Raw genomic sequence first — 17,140 nt, forward strand, 5'->3', positions numbered from 1 at the left:
TGGACTTGACTGTAGTGCATATTTGAATAATGATTAATTCTCATTATTTCAGATATGTCTTTGATAATGCTGCCTCATTGTCACTGATAATTTATTCCTCTGCAACAACCAAGTAGCATATTTTTGCATTATGATGCTGGCCAGAGGACGAGAACTGGTCACAGTTGCCACATCACCCTTGTCCTTATACTATATTTTATCAATCATAAACTTACTGTAATAATAAAATAAATTTTACCTTCTGAATTCTTTGATGAATATCAAAAAACTTGCCACAGTCACTAGTCAAAATATGTGTCAGTACATACTGAGAGCTTCCTTTTTGCAAAACTGTCACGAGAGTGATGGCTGGCACACAGTTCTGTACTATGAAGATACCTCTTCTCTCAGTATTACACTATGTGGTCTAATAAATTATTGATAATATTCAAATTACTGTTTAAAGAGGCAGAGACCAACCATTATCATCTTCCAAAGATGCTGCTAATTTCCAAATATTTTATGGAGAAGCTAGTTGTTGGGCCGCAGGTAAAATACCTAATACAAATTGCGACTCAGCATCTCTACTAAATGGTGAGTAGCAACTATTCTTTTCATAATATTGTTACACTCTATCCCGGTTTTCCATTGTTTGATAAAAACTGCCATTTACAAGTGCCTAAAACTATTTTTGCAGTCAGCCAGAAAGCGATAGAGAACATACTGCCATAATTTCCAGTCTGCAGGTTCGCAGTACTCTTTGTACTCACTGAAAGAAAATGTTCCTACTTGCTATTTAGTCAGCTGGATCATAAACTGTTGTTGTTGTGGTCTTCAGTCCTGAGACTGGTTTGATGCAGCTCTCCATGCTACTCTATCCTGTGCAAGCTTTTTCATCTCCCAGTACCTACTGCAACCTACATCCTTCTGAATCTGCTTAGTGTATTCATCTCTTGGTCTCCCCCTACAATTTTTACCCTCCACGCTGCCCTCCAATACTAAATTGGTGATCCCTTGATGCCTCAGAACATGTCCTACCAACCGATCCCTTCTTCTGGTCAAGTTGTGCCACAAACTTCTCTTCTCCCCAATCCTATTCAATACTTCCTCATTAGTTATGTGATCTACCCATCTAATCTTCAGCATTCTTCTGTAGCACCACATTTCGAAAGCCTCTATTCTCTTCTTGTCCAAACTATTTATCGTCCATGTTTCACTTCCATACATGGCTACACTCCATACGAATACTTTCAGAAACGACTTCCTGACACTTAAATCTATACTCGATGTTAACAAATTTCTCTTCTTCAGAAACGCTTTCCTTGCCATTGCCAGTCTACATTTTATATCCTCTCTACTTCGACCATCATCAGTTATTTTGCTCCCCAAGTAGCAAAACTCCTTTACTACTTTAAGTGTCTCATTTCCTAATCTAATTCCCTCAGCATCACCCGACTTAATTAGACTACATTCCATTATCCTTGTTTTGCTTTTGTTGATGTTCATCTTATATCCTCCTTTCAAGACATAAACTATGACTATAAATAAAAGTTTTGAGTTCTAACTGATAGATATATTCTGTAAAAAATCACACGCACAATTTATAATAATATCTGTAATAATAATAATAATAATGATGATAATAATGTCCCTATCAGAACAGCACTATTAGCAATTCAGAGGCGACCTCTGTTCCAAGTAAAAATGGTCTGTCACTCTGGCTTCTAATCACCAAAAGTTAATTGCTCATCTTAAAAATGGAAAATAATCTTGCCACTTGCAACACAGTTTAGGCAACATGACAGGCAGAACACAAAAAGCAATTCAGGACGGTGTACAGTCCTCGGGAGTTCACTTCCTACTTTTACTGAAAACACTTATAGTAGCAGCCTGGCTGCTGTATTTACACACGGATGTAGCAGACCACCGAACAGAACGTCTGCTACCAACCATTCTAGGCACAGGTAGCAGCATCAAAATGGCCCCTGAGAAGCATTTTACCCACTGCCCCACATAAGGTTTTAATCAGCCAGGGAATTGAACTGTGGAAGTGATTGGTACAAAACAAGGAACTCGGCAGGCACTAACAGGATACCAAACTGAAATACTCTGAAACCAATGAGATAACAGTGTTAAGATTTGCTGATGAGTGTGGACGTTAGCCACAGCAGCCTTGAATGTGACAGGAGGAGGTGAGGAGATGACACTACATCATGGCTACCACCGGCACTAAGTTTAGAAGACAATGCATCATCATAGAGACCTGTGGACCTGCAAATTATCTGCAAACTACTGCGCATGCTCACCAGTGCCCGGCTTCCCCTGGAGCTACTACAGTAGACGATACCTGTCACCATCCTCACTGCCACAGAGCTGCTGCCACTGCTGATGGCAATGCGTTGCATCACATTTGCCGGTACACTGCGCCGGCATTGCTCGTCGAGGTCAAGCAATTAAGTTAAGTCAAGAATATTGAAAGTATTTGTTAATTGCTTCTCATAGGCTATTAAAATGGAATCTAATGATAAGTATAATGTGAAAGTTAAGATGGAACCAGTCTCTGATGACGAATCCTCAGAATTAGAAATTGCGATTAACAAGGATGGTCCCATCAAAGTAATAAATCCAAAATCTGAAAATGATTTGTTCAAAGTAGAATCGGAGGTAAATGTCAATGTTGCTGTGAAGTTAGAATCAATTTCCAATTATGAGGTAACTGAAGCTGAAGTCAAAAAAGAAAAACTAGAATTAATAGTGTAATTGTATAATGAAATCAGTCAGGGAATGCTAGAAACTCCTTTAAAACCTGGAGGAATGCCAAATGGCAAAGTAGAGGTGCCAAACTGGATGCAATTACTGTTTTCTAAACTAGAAGTGCATTTTAAAGAAATAAAGGAGAGTAGTAAAGAGCTGAACAATAAGATGGAATCAAAGAGTAAAGAATTAAGTAGTAAGATTGAGTCTAGTAATATAGAACAAAAGGATCTTCATAAAGAACTAAACAGTAAGATTGAATCTAACAGCAAAGAGTTAAAGGATGAAATGACCTCAAACCTGAATAACTTAAATTATAAAATTGATTGTTACTACCATGAACTGCAAGTCAAAGTAGGGCAACAGCTAACTAGATTGCATAATACTTTTAAAACTGAAATCGGCGAAGCTGACAAAAATTTCAAAGATGCAGATGATCTTATGGAAGGGAGGCTGTCAGAAAGAAATAGGCAATGAATTCAAACTTTACTCTAAAGCATTTGAAGAAGTAACTACTAAAGTAAATGCTTGTTCAAAGGATGTTAAGAAAGTAAAATCTGACAGGGAAATTATCTGAGGATGTTGACAAAAATTTTCTGAGCAGGTGGACGGAGTAGACCTACAAGTAGAAGAACTAAATACTAGTATTACTAACACAGAAAATAAAGTAACTTCAGGTAGCTCATGTTATACTACTGTACAGCATGTTGCTTCAGTTGATGCCGCTTTCATCGGAAGTTCTCAATTTTTACATTTTGATCCAGACAGACAAATTCACCCATTAGAATTCTGGAATGATTTTGAAGATATTTCACCAAATGCACGGTAAGAATGAGAGAAAATTTCTTTCATAAGGAATCATTTGTCGGGAGATACTTTGTGATGATTAGCTGACATCATAATTAGATGCAGATATCTTTCTGAGTTCAAAACTGCATTTCTTAATGAGTACTGGCCTCACAACAAACAAAACAATGTTTTGCGAGAATTTTGGAGTAGTAAAATATTTACTCCATGTCGTGAATCAGTTAAAGTGTTTTCTAGAAGGTGGGTTACAGGCTGTCACATTACACAGAAAAGATGAAGCCAGAAATGATTATCATGTGACCAGCTGCCTTGGTATCAGCAGAAAATAATCACTTCCACACCTAGAGATACTGTGGATAGGTTCACTGAGAATCTGAAGGAAGTAGAAAGAGTAGCTGCTGTTGAGGAGCAGGTGCAGAATAATAATGGGTCTTCTAACAATCATGTAAACAACTGCAATAATGATGGTAGGAACGTGAATTTCTTCTCGTGTAGTTCCATCAATAAGTCCTGTTAGGCTGTCATCACTGGTAGTAAGTGCTTCAGTTACAGCTCTTCTATGAAGAAGGGCTCTCTGGCCAATTCATACACAAGCCACAAGAGTGTGTATTTGGAGAGACATAGCACCCTTTTTAAGAAAGTAGCCTTTAGCTTCTCTATTTTTTCGAGATGTCTTCTTCGGATGAATCCGTATGTTTTCCAAACCGTAAATTGCAACAGGTTCAACTCTGAGTTCAAACAGTCGTAGGGCTGTTTTCGGGGAGAGTTTGCCTATCGACTTGATATCATTTATGGCTCTCATTGCAGTGCTGGCTCTGTAGTTTATGTGGCATGTGAATACTGTTGCCTGTGACTGAAGGGTAACTTCTAGGTACGTAAAACTAATGACTGGCTTTAGCGGTGTCTCTCCGACATAGAAAGTGCCATGTCTTCCTCCTCTTCTGAAGGTCATGGAGACTGTCTTCTCTTCATTCAAGGATAGGTAGTTTTTCATGCCCAGTTCACTAACTGGCTGAAGGTTTTCTGCAGATCATCCTCAGAAACTGAGGTTAATGCCATGTCGTCTGCATACGTGAGTACATTTACACTGTTGGGTTTTATTGTCTGCCGTAGCTAAGATGAAGAGTAAGGGGCTCCGTGGGTCACCTTGCAACACTCCAACTGTTTGCAGTATCAGGCTGGACTTATCTATACCGTCATGTATTTCCACCCAGTTGTTAGTGAGAAGATCTCTAATGATTGGCAACAGGCAATGTCTTGGACCTAAGGAAGTTTCCAGTTTCTTCATTAGAATGGATCTCTTGATTGTGTTGAATGCCGTGGTGTAGTCTATGAAAATTGCATGAAGCTTTACCCCCTTGATTTGCTAACACCATTTCTATATTGGTTTGGAGACAGTACAGTTTGTGGCTTTGATCTCCCACATCTGAAACCAAACTGTGAATCAGGGAGTTTCTCATCGATGATATCTCTAAGATGCATACACAGCAGTGTTGTAAAGATCTTGAATAGGGTGTTTCCTTTCTACAGCATCACCACCTTTGAATGTTTCCACTGATCTGGTACAATACCTCATTTCAGGCACTCATCGAGGAGCACTGTGAGTGGAATCACTAGTACAGGGAGTGTAGTTTTCAGTTGTAGATGTTGTTTGAGCCACTTGCTTTATTGTTCTTCATGTGTGGATTATTTCTTCTTCTGGGAAAATTTCAGTCTCCTGCACAGGGGCTGGAGTCAGTGTGCGGCCGGCCGGCATGTGTTTTTAGCCTGAAGGATTGAGCTTAAATGTCTTTCCTACACTTCCATTGGGATGTTCCCTGGGAATTTTGGTTGCTTCGGCTGAAGAGTCTTGTATATCTCCATCTCCATATATACTCCGCTAGCCACCAAGCGGTGTGTGGCGGAGGGCACAATTCGCACCAAAGTCATAATCCCCCCCCCCTGTTTCACTCGCGGATCCGCGAGGAAAAAACGACTGTCTGAACGCCTCAGTACGAGCTCTTATTTCCCTTATATTTGAATGGTGATCATTGGGCAATTTGAAAGTTGGTGGTAATAATATATGCTCTACATCCTTGCTGAAGATCGGATTTCGGAATTTAGTGAGCAACTCCTTCTGTTTAGTGCGCTGTCTATCTGCAAGTGTGTCCCACTTCAAACTTTCAATGAGATTTGTAATGCTCTCGCGATGGCTAAATGTACCAGTCACGAATCTAGCCGCTGTTCTTTGGACCTTCTCAATCTCTTGAATCAGACCCAACTGGTAAGGGTCCCATACAGACGTACAATACTCCAAGATTGGACGAACTAACGTATTGTAAGCTATTTCCCTTGTTGAAGGACTGCATCGCTTCAGGATTCTACCAATAAACCGCAATCCAGAGTTCGCCTTACCCGTTACTTGCGTAATCTGATCACTCCATTTGAGATCATTTCGGACAGTCACATCCAGATACTTGACGGACGTTACTGCTTCCAAAGACTGGGCATTTATTTTGTACTCATACAACAATGAGGATTTTTGCCTTGTTATGCACAGTAGGTTACACTTACTAATATTGAGAGATAACGGCCACTCATTACACCATGGATTTATTTTCTGCAAATCCTCATTGACTTGTTCACAACTTTCGTGTGATACTACTTTCCTGTAGACTACAGCATCATCGGCAAACAGTCTCAGGCCGCTGTCAATACCATCAACCAGATCGTTTATGTAAGTCGTAAAAAGCAGAGGACCTATTACGCTGCCCTGAGGCACACCTGAGTTACGCTTGTTTCTGTTGGAGTCACCCCATTCAGGATGACATACTGCTCTCTGTCTGTTAGAAAACTTTCTATCCAACTGCATTTGTCATCAGATAGACTGTAAGCGTGCACTTTTTGTAGCAAACGACAGTGTGGAACTGAGTCGAATGCCATTCGAAAGTTCAGAAATATGGCATCAACCTGGGAGCCGATATGTAGAGCCTGTTGTATATCATGCCAGCTGTGTCTCGCATGACCGCTGTTTCCTAAAACCATGCTGGTTTCTGCAGATAAGCTTCTCAGAGTCGTTTCCTAAAACCATGCTGGTTTCTGCAGATAAGCTTCTCAGAGTTTAGAAAGGTCATTATGTCTGAACACAAAATATGTTCCATGATTCTACAACAAATTGATGTTAGTGAAATTGGCCGGTAATTGTGTGCATCCGATTTTCTACCCTTTTTATAGATTGCTATAACCTGGGCCTTCTTCCAGTCCCGTGGAACTTTCCACTGTTCCAATGATCTCTGATAGATGATGGATAAGAATGGTGCTATATTTGTAGCATAGTCAACATAAAATCTTACAGGGATACCGTCTGGGCCAGATGCCTTCCTGGTGTATAAGGATCTTAACTGTTTTACAATCCCAGATACACTAAACACTATGTCAGCCATCCTTGCGTTTGTCCAATAATTCAAAGGGGGAATGGTGCTGCAGTCCTCTATCGTAAATGAGTTTTGAAAGCTAGGTTTAGAATTTCGGCCTTCTGTTTATCATCATCAGTTACATTAACCGTACTGTCAGCAAGAGAAGGTATTGAATTATTTGTAGCGTTCATAGATTTTACGTACGACCAAAACTTTTGGGGCTATTTTTAGAATCTGCAGATAAAATATTGCTTTCAAATTTGTTAAAAGAAACTCTCATTGTCCTTCTGACAGCTACTTTCATTTTGCATAATTTCTGTTTGTCAGCAGGGCAGTGACTACGCTTAAAATGACAAGCAAAATTCTCTGCTTTCTCAGCACTTCCTATTATGTTTGTTGTACCATGGTGGATCCTTTCCCTCCACTATACTTTTGCTAGGCACATACTTCTCTAGCACATGGTGGACAATACCTTTAAATTCCGACCAAAGATGCTCAATATCTTTGTGTTCCGCAGTGAATGCTTGGAGCTGACTATGAAGATATTCATTAATAACACTTTTACTTGCTTTCCCAAACAAGAAAACTCAATGCAACTTCCACTGGCATAGAAGCCACAACGACATTATGGTCACTAATACCTTCTTCTAGATTAACTTCCTCAAAAAGATCAGGTCTGTTTGTTGCCAAGATATCTAATATATTCCCATCTCGAGTTGGTTTTCTAACCAACTGCTCAAGGTTGCATGTTGAGAGCACTCCCAGAATAACTTTCCATGAATCTTTGCTTCTGCCCCCTATGATAAATGTGTAATTTTCCCAGTCAATGGATGCTAGATTAAAGTCTCCACCTATAACTAATGGATAATTTGGATATTTACTTCCTATGTGCTCAAGACTTTCCCTGAAACATTTTGCGACGTTTGCTGCATATGCTGGTGGTCTATAAAAACATCCTAATACAATGGTCAGTCCTTGTCTGATTGACAGCTTTATCAAGAATATTTCACAGTCCGACCCAGTATTGATCTCAACTGCATTTAAACAGCTTTTAACTGCAATAAACACACCACCTCCCATAGCATCAGTCCTATCCTTCCAATCTGAGTTCAAAATTTCAATGCTTTTTATGTCTGGTTTCAACCAGCTTTCAGTACCTAATACAATATTGGCATTGCTACTGTCTATTTCAGAGATTAATTCGGGGATCTTGCAACAAACAACACACACTTCGGCAATTTGCTAACATGAGATTAAGCATATTTAAATCCTTTGGAATGACCTGTTGAGGCGAACTAACAATTTTTACAGTTGGCACACCCACACCAGTGTCATGAACTGGTAATTTTTCAGGCCAGTGGTTTGTTTCCCACGGGGAGGAAACTAATCTAAAAAAAACCATGTGCACGCCACAAGTAATGTGCTACCCATGTAGCTGCTTCGGTCTCTGTCTCGCTGATTCTATTACACATTTTTACTCTTCCTCCTAGAATACCCTTTGCGCTTCCTTAATCTTGGTTCTATACTCTCTCCTCAGCTTACCATAGCGGTCCAAGTCATCCCGTGATTGAGTTTTTCTGGCTATATGCATGGCATTGATGACTCTCTGTCTGATTTCGTAACATTCCTTGTTGAACCACGGTTTAGCTTTCCGTTTTGCGATGTCTACTGTGTGAGTTGTCTTTAGGATGAGTCCTTCTATCCATGATGCTGCTTCACTGAAATTCTCTCCTTGTGCAATGCCCAGTGCTGATATGTCTGCCTTCCTGCTTAGTTTTACTGGATTTTTAGGCCTCTTTTTTACTGTGTTCTCTAGTTGTAGTGATATTTCCACTGGTAGGTGTTTCCTTTCCACTTTGTAAAGACATTACTTTCCCCAAAAGTCGATAATATATTTTTTTTTCTTTTGTGCATTACCTTGTCATAGTACATATGTATCATTTATTTCAACTATTCTTTATTTATTAATATGTCACATTGTTTCTTCATTCATTTTGCTACTGTTTTATATTTTATATTGTACGAATATGAATGTTCTGGTTCTATATGCTTTGTAAATCTTTGGTTAGGCTTGGAGAAGTATTGTGTCAGAGAGAGAGAGCGAACGACTATCGTTAGAGAGCGTGCGAGTGGTTTTGGTATCGTGGTCGGTTCGCGGGTGTAAAACGTTGCAAATTTCGTCGTGAAAGACGGTGATACGTGGAGAAACAATTAATTATAGTGTGTCCGCTGTATTAATAGGAAATCGTGCATTATTAAGTGAACAGCAAAACCTGAAAAGTATATCGAGTGTTTGCGGTGACAATTTTACGAAATGTGTGAACTAGTGACAATTAGCCATGAACCAGACACCATTGTCGTGTGGAGACACTAACTGTTAGAATTGCGTGAAAGTGGACCAAACCAAAATGTTAAGTAAAAGAACAGTGCTGTGATTTTATCAAGAAACATTTATTATATCGTCCAAACTGTCTTAAAGACGACGACGTAATTGAACTGATGTTTAAAGGACTGTTATAGTGAAAAACACATGTGACTGTTTTCCTGTGGCAACAGTGAAAGAACTGTACGAAGTATCTGCATTAACCGGATATATATCTTAAACGCTAAAAACGTTGCATAATTCCAATCTACTCGCACCGCGCGATTAATAAACCTTTAATAATAAAACGCCGCGCGCGCAATGACAATGTGCATACTGGAACTAATATTATTGCGCCAGTGCTGCCAGCTAATTCGACTACAACGGAGATGTGGGCCACCACCGTAACTAGAGTACTAATGAAACAGGAGGGTCCATCATTATCTTCACGCCACGAACCAGGATTAACTTCACACATCGTCTGCGCAGACCACCGCTGACGTCATTGCACTGCCTGCAGCAGCAGTTAAGACATTAAAAGAAAATTATTACACTCTCTCTCATTTCAAAATTAAGGACAATTGCAGTTAAATTAACTATTTTAAAAATACTGTCACAATGTCTCAATTTTGTTTAGTCCCAATAAATATTCTTTCCATTATTTCGTCTTGTTGACAGTGTTGAAAACCCGCCAAATTAAAGTTCAATTAATACTTTTCTTTCAAAATTCTTCTCAGACATATATATATATATATATATATATATATATATATATATATGTGTGTGTGTGTGTGTGTAGTAAAATTAGCTGCCATAAAATTACGTATATTACCAGCTGATGCTGTCCGCCATTACTGCTTGAAAACTGCACCTATTTTCTCATTGGCTGTATTTCGTGGCCATCTAGCAGATGCGCGATGTCTATGTAGGCCCCTACAATAATTTGTTTTTACTTTGCAGGTTTACTGGAATTATATTGACTTTGATTGTTCATTTGGCCCCATTAAAGTGATCTACCGCATCTATATAATAATTGTACTGAATTACCCATTTTTTTTTTATTACATAAACATTGGCATAGATTAAAATTGACGTCTTATTGGTCTTACATAAGATTCTGCACGTTTTTTAAGTAGAGAACCAGTTTCTTTACAACTTCCAGGATGATGTGTTGTTCTAGTTATTTAAGTTTGGAGTTCATAATATGAGGCCAATTCTGCTTGCACCGTTATGACAGAAATAAGTGTGGATTGCTTTGTTACTGACAAGTGTTGCAAAGCCTTCCTCTTCCAAGTAGTTCATGACATCTGTCGTTTTCTGTGAAGGGGTGTCCACACGTCAATTCAGGCCTCCTGCCAATTTGAGTTGGTCGTCCCGATCGGTAGTATCCAAGCACAAACTGATTTCCTCTATAATATTTACTGCTGTGAGCTCAGGCTGAGAGCACACACATATAAGAACACAGATGACGGTCCTTACTACTAGAAAGTGTCTTGCTTTGTGGGAGACTGAGAAGGGAGATTAAATTTTTGTGATGAGACATGTGATGCCACCCTTAGTGCTGCCCTTTGGACCTTGTTCCGCCATAACACTGATCGTGTAATGCGTGTTTACTTTGTTATAGTCTTCTGTAAGGAACTTTTCTGTCAGGAACACTATATCATAAGGTCTGAAGAAATTATCTTGGACGTGCACTATTGCTGTGCTAAGACCTTCAATATTCCAGTTTAATGTTTTTAATCTGAGTTTGTTGTGAATGGTGTTACAACCTGGCGGCTTCCGTTCTCTTACTCCGGAAAAGGTACTATCTCACCAGCACTCCTGTTGGCCACAGTTCTGGCTGTATGGCTTGTTCGCAGCAGCCAAAAGGCACCCCAATTTTGAAGGTCTTTAGGCGACCCTTTGTTTTCAGCTCATCACACTCGATTTTTCCTGCTATTCCCAGTCCATTGGGGTGTCTGATGATTTCCTCCTTTGTGGTGTCTTGATGAATTGCCCACATAAAGTCAGGCGGTTCGCTCTCCTGCTCGAAGCCCCAATCCTGTTGGGTGCATTCTCCCCAACACGAAGGGACATTCATTGCTTCCTCTCCCCTCTTGATGTCGTTCCCTGCGTCTTCTCCTTTCGACCAAAGTGTAGCCTTCATTTTCTTCTTCTTTTTCTTCCTCCTACTTGTGCGATGTTTGATAAGGTTTTCAGAGCATTCTCCACTCACGTTTCCACATCGTCCGCCATTTTGCCTAATGTGGAACCAAGTGAACCCCTGGAATTAAGTGCTGTCAATTTTTTTGGCCCCCTCGCAACATCTAAAGGAGGATGTACTGAAGTTTTTGTGGTGATTGATGGTTTTAGTGGTGATTGATGGTTTTAGTAAGTATGTCAAACTATATCTGATAAAGGGAGCTACTGCTACTATTTTGTAAAGATTGGCAAACCTAAATGTCTCTTATGAGATAATGGTCCATAAATTGTATATGGAAAATTTAAAGCATGTCTTGAAAAGACCAAATCACCATATAAGGATCACGGCATACTTTTCACGGAGAAATATGAGTGAGAGGGTTATGCATGAGGAAACAGATTATATAGAACTAATTTTGGCAGGAAGCATTCTACTTGGGCTGATCATATCAAAAACTTTGAAGAAATCATCAACAACATTATACATGACACAACAGGGTTTGCTCCTTGTGAACTAATTTTTCATCAGGTACCCCATAACATCCTTCCAAACATGGGTGATTTTCCAGTCCTGTCTCAGAGTTCTATAGATGGGAAGATGGTGCAGGCTAGGGCAAACATATGTAAAAGAACCTTGGATAGAAAAAGAAGGCATGATGCAAAATCTTCCACCACTAGTTTTAACACTGGTGAACTAGTGTTAGTCAAAACTAAAGAAAAAGCCATGAGAATTTCTGCGGAAACAGAGAAGTTTATGCATGTTTATCAAGGGCCACTCAGGATAATATATGCCTCACGCAAATGCATACATATTTAGTACACCCGAAAAGTAAAAAAGCACTAGTTCTACGAAACATTGAAGATCTGAAGTCTTTCAAAACTCGCAGTAGCTAGATTCTGCAGGGAGTCTGCCACTATCTGGCAGATAAACAGTTTGGTGTCCTGTGCAGTCCTAGCTGGATGAAACTATTTTTCCATTTCAAGTTTCATTCTCTTCTGTAGTAAGTAAAGAATACATGACTTAATGTTGTGCATATGCTATTAGTTTGTAATGTCTTCCAAGTAGGTAAGAATGATTCCTGAAAATGACCATGCCTGAATGATGACTTATAAGAGAATATGAGAGGTAGCTTGCAATAGGAAATTCTAAATGTTAAAATAACAATGGGTAACTTTTGAGCACCAATGATAGAAAAATAATGGCTGAAGTAAATAAATAATAAATGAGATCCACAAAAAGGATTAGTAACAGTAAAATACAGATACTTCGCAGTAATAGAAGTAATTGAAGCCAAAAATTTCTAAAATCTGAAACCATAAATTCTGCATAAATAAATAATTTTCAGCTGGACGCAAGATTGTCTGTAAGTAAGACGGGGTATTAAAATGGAGCAACTAGAGGCAAGCCAAAGTGTTTTGATAATAATTAAAGGAATATGGGTGTAAGTGGTGTGAGGATCACACCAACAATACATGTAAATAATGAGATCAGTGGGCTGACAAAGAAAAAGGCAGAAAGAAGTGTCGAAATACATGAAAATACGCAGAAATAGGAGTAATGAAGTCAGTAGGTTAACATAAATGGTAAAATAATGGAACATTTGGGAGGAATTCCATCATGTTGCATAAAAAGGTAGAGAAATGCATAATCTTGCTTAAGGCAGATAGTCATTTAACAGATAAATATTAACACATACAGACAACAATATAGATAAAGAAATGTGTTAAGAAACAAAGATTGTAGAGTATTGGTATAGTATAACATAACAGCTTTTTAACTGTGTGTAACAAAGCAAAGTGGCTGCTCTTGAACAAATGACTACTTTAGCATACTAATCCCTATGATAATAGAGCCACATGAAGACAGAACTTACAAAGGTTACTCAATTTTATAAGTAAAGCAACATCTAGTGTAATGAAATAAATTGCAGACTAGCCCAAAATGTGACTATCTAAAAACCTATGCTGACTTTCAGAGCATAAGAGCTATGGTTTACATATAAAAAAATTTGCAACAGTTTGTGATTAAAGCTTAATAATGAAGTACAGATTTTCTGAAGTAACTTGTTGTCAATAATCATTTTGCAAAAGTTAATAACAATTTTCCAAATAGTAAAATTTTAAAAATAAAAATTTTCTGCTAACTTCTAAATTGTTTATTTAAATTCCAGAAGGATAATAGAACACAGAACGTATTTTATCCTCCCTTAGATGCAAGTTGAGAACAGAAGCTTAGGCTATGTTACCTGTTTCTCAGGGACATGGAGGCACCATGAAAGGCAGCCTACAAACTGTCTTGGAGAACGAACCGAGAAGGACACATACAACAGTGACTCTCCCCCTTTCCCTTTTGGAAATAGAGTATTATGGAGAATGCCATACATAAAAATTTACCATCCTCTACCTTAAATGTTTTATTGAAAGCGGTGCGAAAGGACACACACAACAGTGCTTATGGTTGTATTTAATGAGAGTACTGAAAAGCATTTTTCTATATATGGTTACTTTTGTGGGTGTAATATTAAAGAAAATTTCGCAAAAACCAGTTTCATTTAAAAGGTGTCAGCAAAAAGGTCAGCTATAGTAACATCACTTGTTTCTAATGTTAAATTTTGTTCAAAAATAATTCTTTTCACACTAAAAAATAGGGGGTGATGTGGCAAAACAGGTGCTGCATGACTGTGAGAGATACAGTGGTTTGTGAGTGTGGTGTGACTTACTCCAATTCACTACTACTTGCACCACATCATCATACTGCGTGTGCGTAGCATCAAAATATTGCAAGATAATCTAGGAGTGAAATTAAAAATTAAAATAGCTTTTTCCAACTTTGTCAGTGTATGCTTCAGTATATTAATGTTAACACAGTGAAGTCTGAGAACAATCTCATGAATATGTTTTTCTGAATATATTATTCAAAAAAATGTGTGGCACTAAATAATGAAGTTAGAAAGTTCAAAATTGTTCAGAATGTGCAAATGTATGTCCTGATTAAAAGTTGCACGATTGGAGCAACATTTTGGTCAAAATCGGCATTTTTAAAAAAAACAGAAGGTGCTAAATATTCGACTCAGAAATGTGAAATTTCATATGTAGCCTCAGTTTGATACAAAAACATTAACTATGTGACTCCATTATTATTCGCTTAAAACTAAATTTGGAACAAAAATGTCCCTATTCTTATCAGATTAAGGATAATTTGTATTTGTTAATAGAAAGTTCTAATTACTGCACTTGATAGTATTCATTAAATAATGTAGCTGTACGAAGTTTCAAGTCTTCAATGTAAATAACAATCATTACGAGCAATCTCAAAAGAGGCAGTTCTGAGGTCATGTTCTCCTGTAGGTTCTGTTCTAAAAATTCTAGCAGTCAAAGTTTAAATGCAGTCGAGCTAAAACTTTTTTTAGTAACTAAAGCAAACTTAACCCCATTCATATAAAATTAAGAAAATTGTAAACTATTAAATGTCAGAGACATTAATTAATACATGTCCTAGAAAGCGGCCATTTAGATGCTGCTGCCTGTGCCTAGAGTGGTTGGCAGCAGATGTTCTGTGCCGCAAACCACTGGGCAAATATACAAACATGACCAGAGAGGCAGTGAGAAGACACTCACACTGAGATATCAATCTGTCTGAATCAGTCAAACACTTGCGAGTGCTGTGCCTTGGATGATGTCACAGCTGGATAGCTACCAAAAGCAATTTTGGTAAAAATAGGAAGTGAACTCACAAAGATTGTACACCATCCTGGATTGCTTAGTTTTCATGAAAGTAACTGCTCCTGTGCTGCCCGTTAATGTTGACAAAACCCCATGGCAAGTGCCAAGATTATTTTCCACTTTTAAGGTGAGCAATTAACTTTTGGTGATTAGAAGTCAGGGTGATAGACCATTTTACCTGGAACTTACTGTAGAGGTCACCTCTGAACTGCTAACAGCGCTGTTTCCAATAGTGACATTTATCATTATTATTATTACTATTATTATTATTATTATTATTATTATTATTATTATTATTGAGACATTACTATATATTTTGTGTGTAAACTTTTACTGAATATATCTATCACTTAAAACTCTAAACTATTATTTACAGTGATAGTGTCCTGATCCTGCTGAGTAAACAGCAAGTAGGAACATTTTATTTCTGTGTGTACAAAGATTAATGTGGACTTGCAGACTGGAAATTATGGTCAGTATGTTCTCCATCACTTTCTGGCTGAGTGCAAAATATAGTTTTCAGGCACCTGATGATGGCAAATCTAATTAACCTGCTGTCCAACAAGTGACACATGAAAAGTAACCTCAAAGTAGTTAAGGTTCTAAATTAGTGAACCACATATAAAAAGAGTGACTTTGGTATCTAATTTAGTCAATGATTCCACAAATACTTGAGTATCTTTATCTTCCCATTTTGAATCTGAGATGAAACAAAACTTAAAACTTCACAACAGTTTGCATATACAGACACCTTGTTTAGCTGGAGCTCCATCAGGACATCATGGCGTCGACATGGTCCACCACGTGTCTGCCAGGTCATATGTGGACTAGATTTAGGGCTACCAAGAACTGGAGTTTTGCTGATGAACTTCACCTGAAAAAATAAAAAGGTTGTTTGGTGTAAGTAGTGAAGTCTATGCAAAAGATAACCTACACACATTTCCAAAAGATGCACTGCCTTGCATTTAAGGTGTAAGAGACTGAAGACATGAATATCATATGTGACAGCTAGTGCCTCCTCATCACTGTTAGAATCATTACTTAATGACAGTTATGATGCTTTTTCCCTGCAACTGCATGGTTAGGTCTACAAAAATATTTCTTTTTGCACATAAGGTAACAGAAATTGAAGGACATTGTCTGTAAGCTGTTTGTAGTTCATAGGTTTATGGTCTTAGCATCAAGAGTAAGAAATGCAGGTAATTTACAGAGATTAAAACACACACACACACACACACACACACACACACACACACACACACACACACACAGAGAGAGAGAGAGAGAGAGAGAGAGAGAGAGAGAGAGAGAATGAAGAATTTAGTCAGCAAGTGTTTCTTGTCAATTATGTTCTTGGGAATCAACAAATTCTGGAGGACCATTACTTTATAATTATGGAAGAGTAAGTGATTCTGAGACTGTGGGAAGAAAGAAACATCTGGAACACCCATGTTTAGAAGCAGGTGTAAGCTACAAGTTTACGTCAGAAAGGAAAAGATTGTAAAACAGCCAATAGCATCTTACTAATAGCTATTACTTATGACATAGGAATGTGAAAGACAGTCGAGAGCTATTTTGGCAATAACTATCACCCAATTAGTGTTTTTAGTTAAGTGGATGCACACCCACATGTTGGAGCCAAGTCCCAAGCTTCAAAGGTTAGTTATCATTATGTTGAATAGTGCAATAGCTAACATCTACTTGTTGACAGACCCAAATGCCTTCAGCCTTCAATGATGTTAAAGTGGCAGTAACTGGTTTGTCTGATCATAGTGGTTGAAGTTTACACCCCCCCCCCTCCCCCCCACACACACACACACACACAAACACACACATATACAAAATGTACGATTCAATGTTTAGAGAAGTCTTATCAAAAGAATATGAAGGAGCACTTTACCAAATAAGCCTATAAGACGAAAAACTTCTTCAGCACTTT

The 17,140-nt window shown here is 38.2% G+C and overlaps 1 protein-coding gene across 1 annotated transcript in view; it reads right to left on the reverse strand.

The window, feature by feature from the left end:
* The window catches only part of LOC126482334 (autophagy-related protein 2 homolog A), a 485,244-nt gene that overhangs the window by 156,503 nt on the left and 311,601 nt on the right, over window positions 1–17,140 (reverse strand). The window contains exon 28 of the mRNA XM_050106397.1: window positions 15,953–16,075. Within this exon, the coding sequence (XP_049962354.1) occupies window positions 15,953–16,075 (123 nt within the window). The remainder of the gene's footprint in view (window positions 1–15,952; window positions 16,076–17,140) is intronic.

The sequence above is a fragment of the Schistocerca serialis genome, chromosome 5, assembly GCF_023864345.2.
Source record: "Schistocerca serialis cubense isolate TAMUIC-IGC-003099 chromosome 5, iqSchSeri2.2, whole genome shotgun sequence".
NCBI classification, from domain to species: Eukaryota; Metazoa; Arthropoda; class Insecta; order Orthoptera; family Acrididae; genus Schistocerca; species Schistocerca serialis.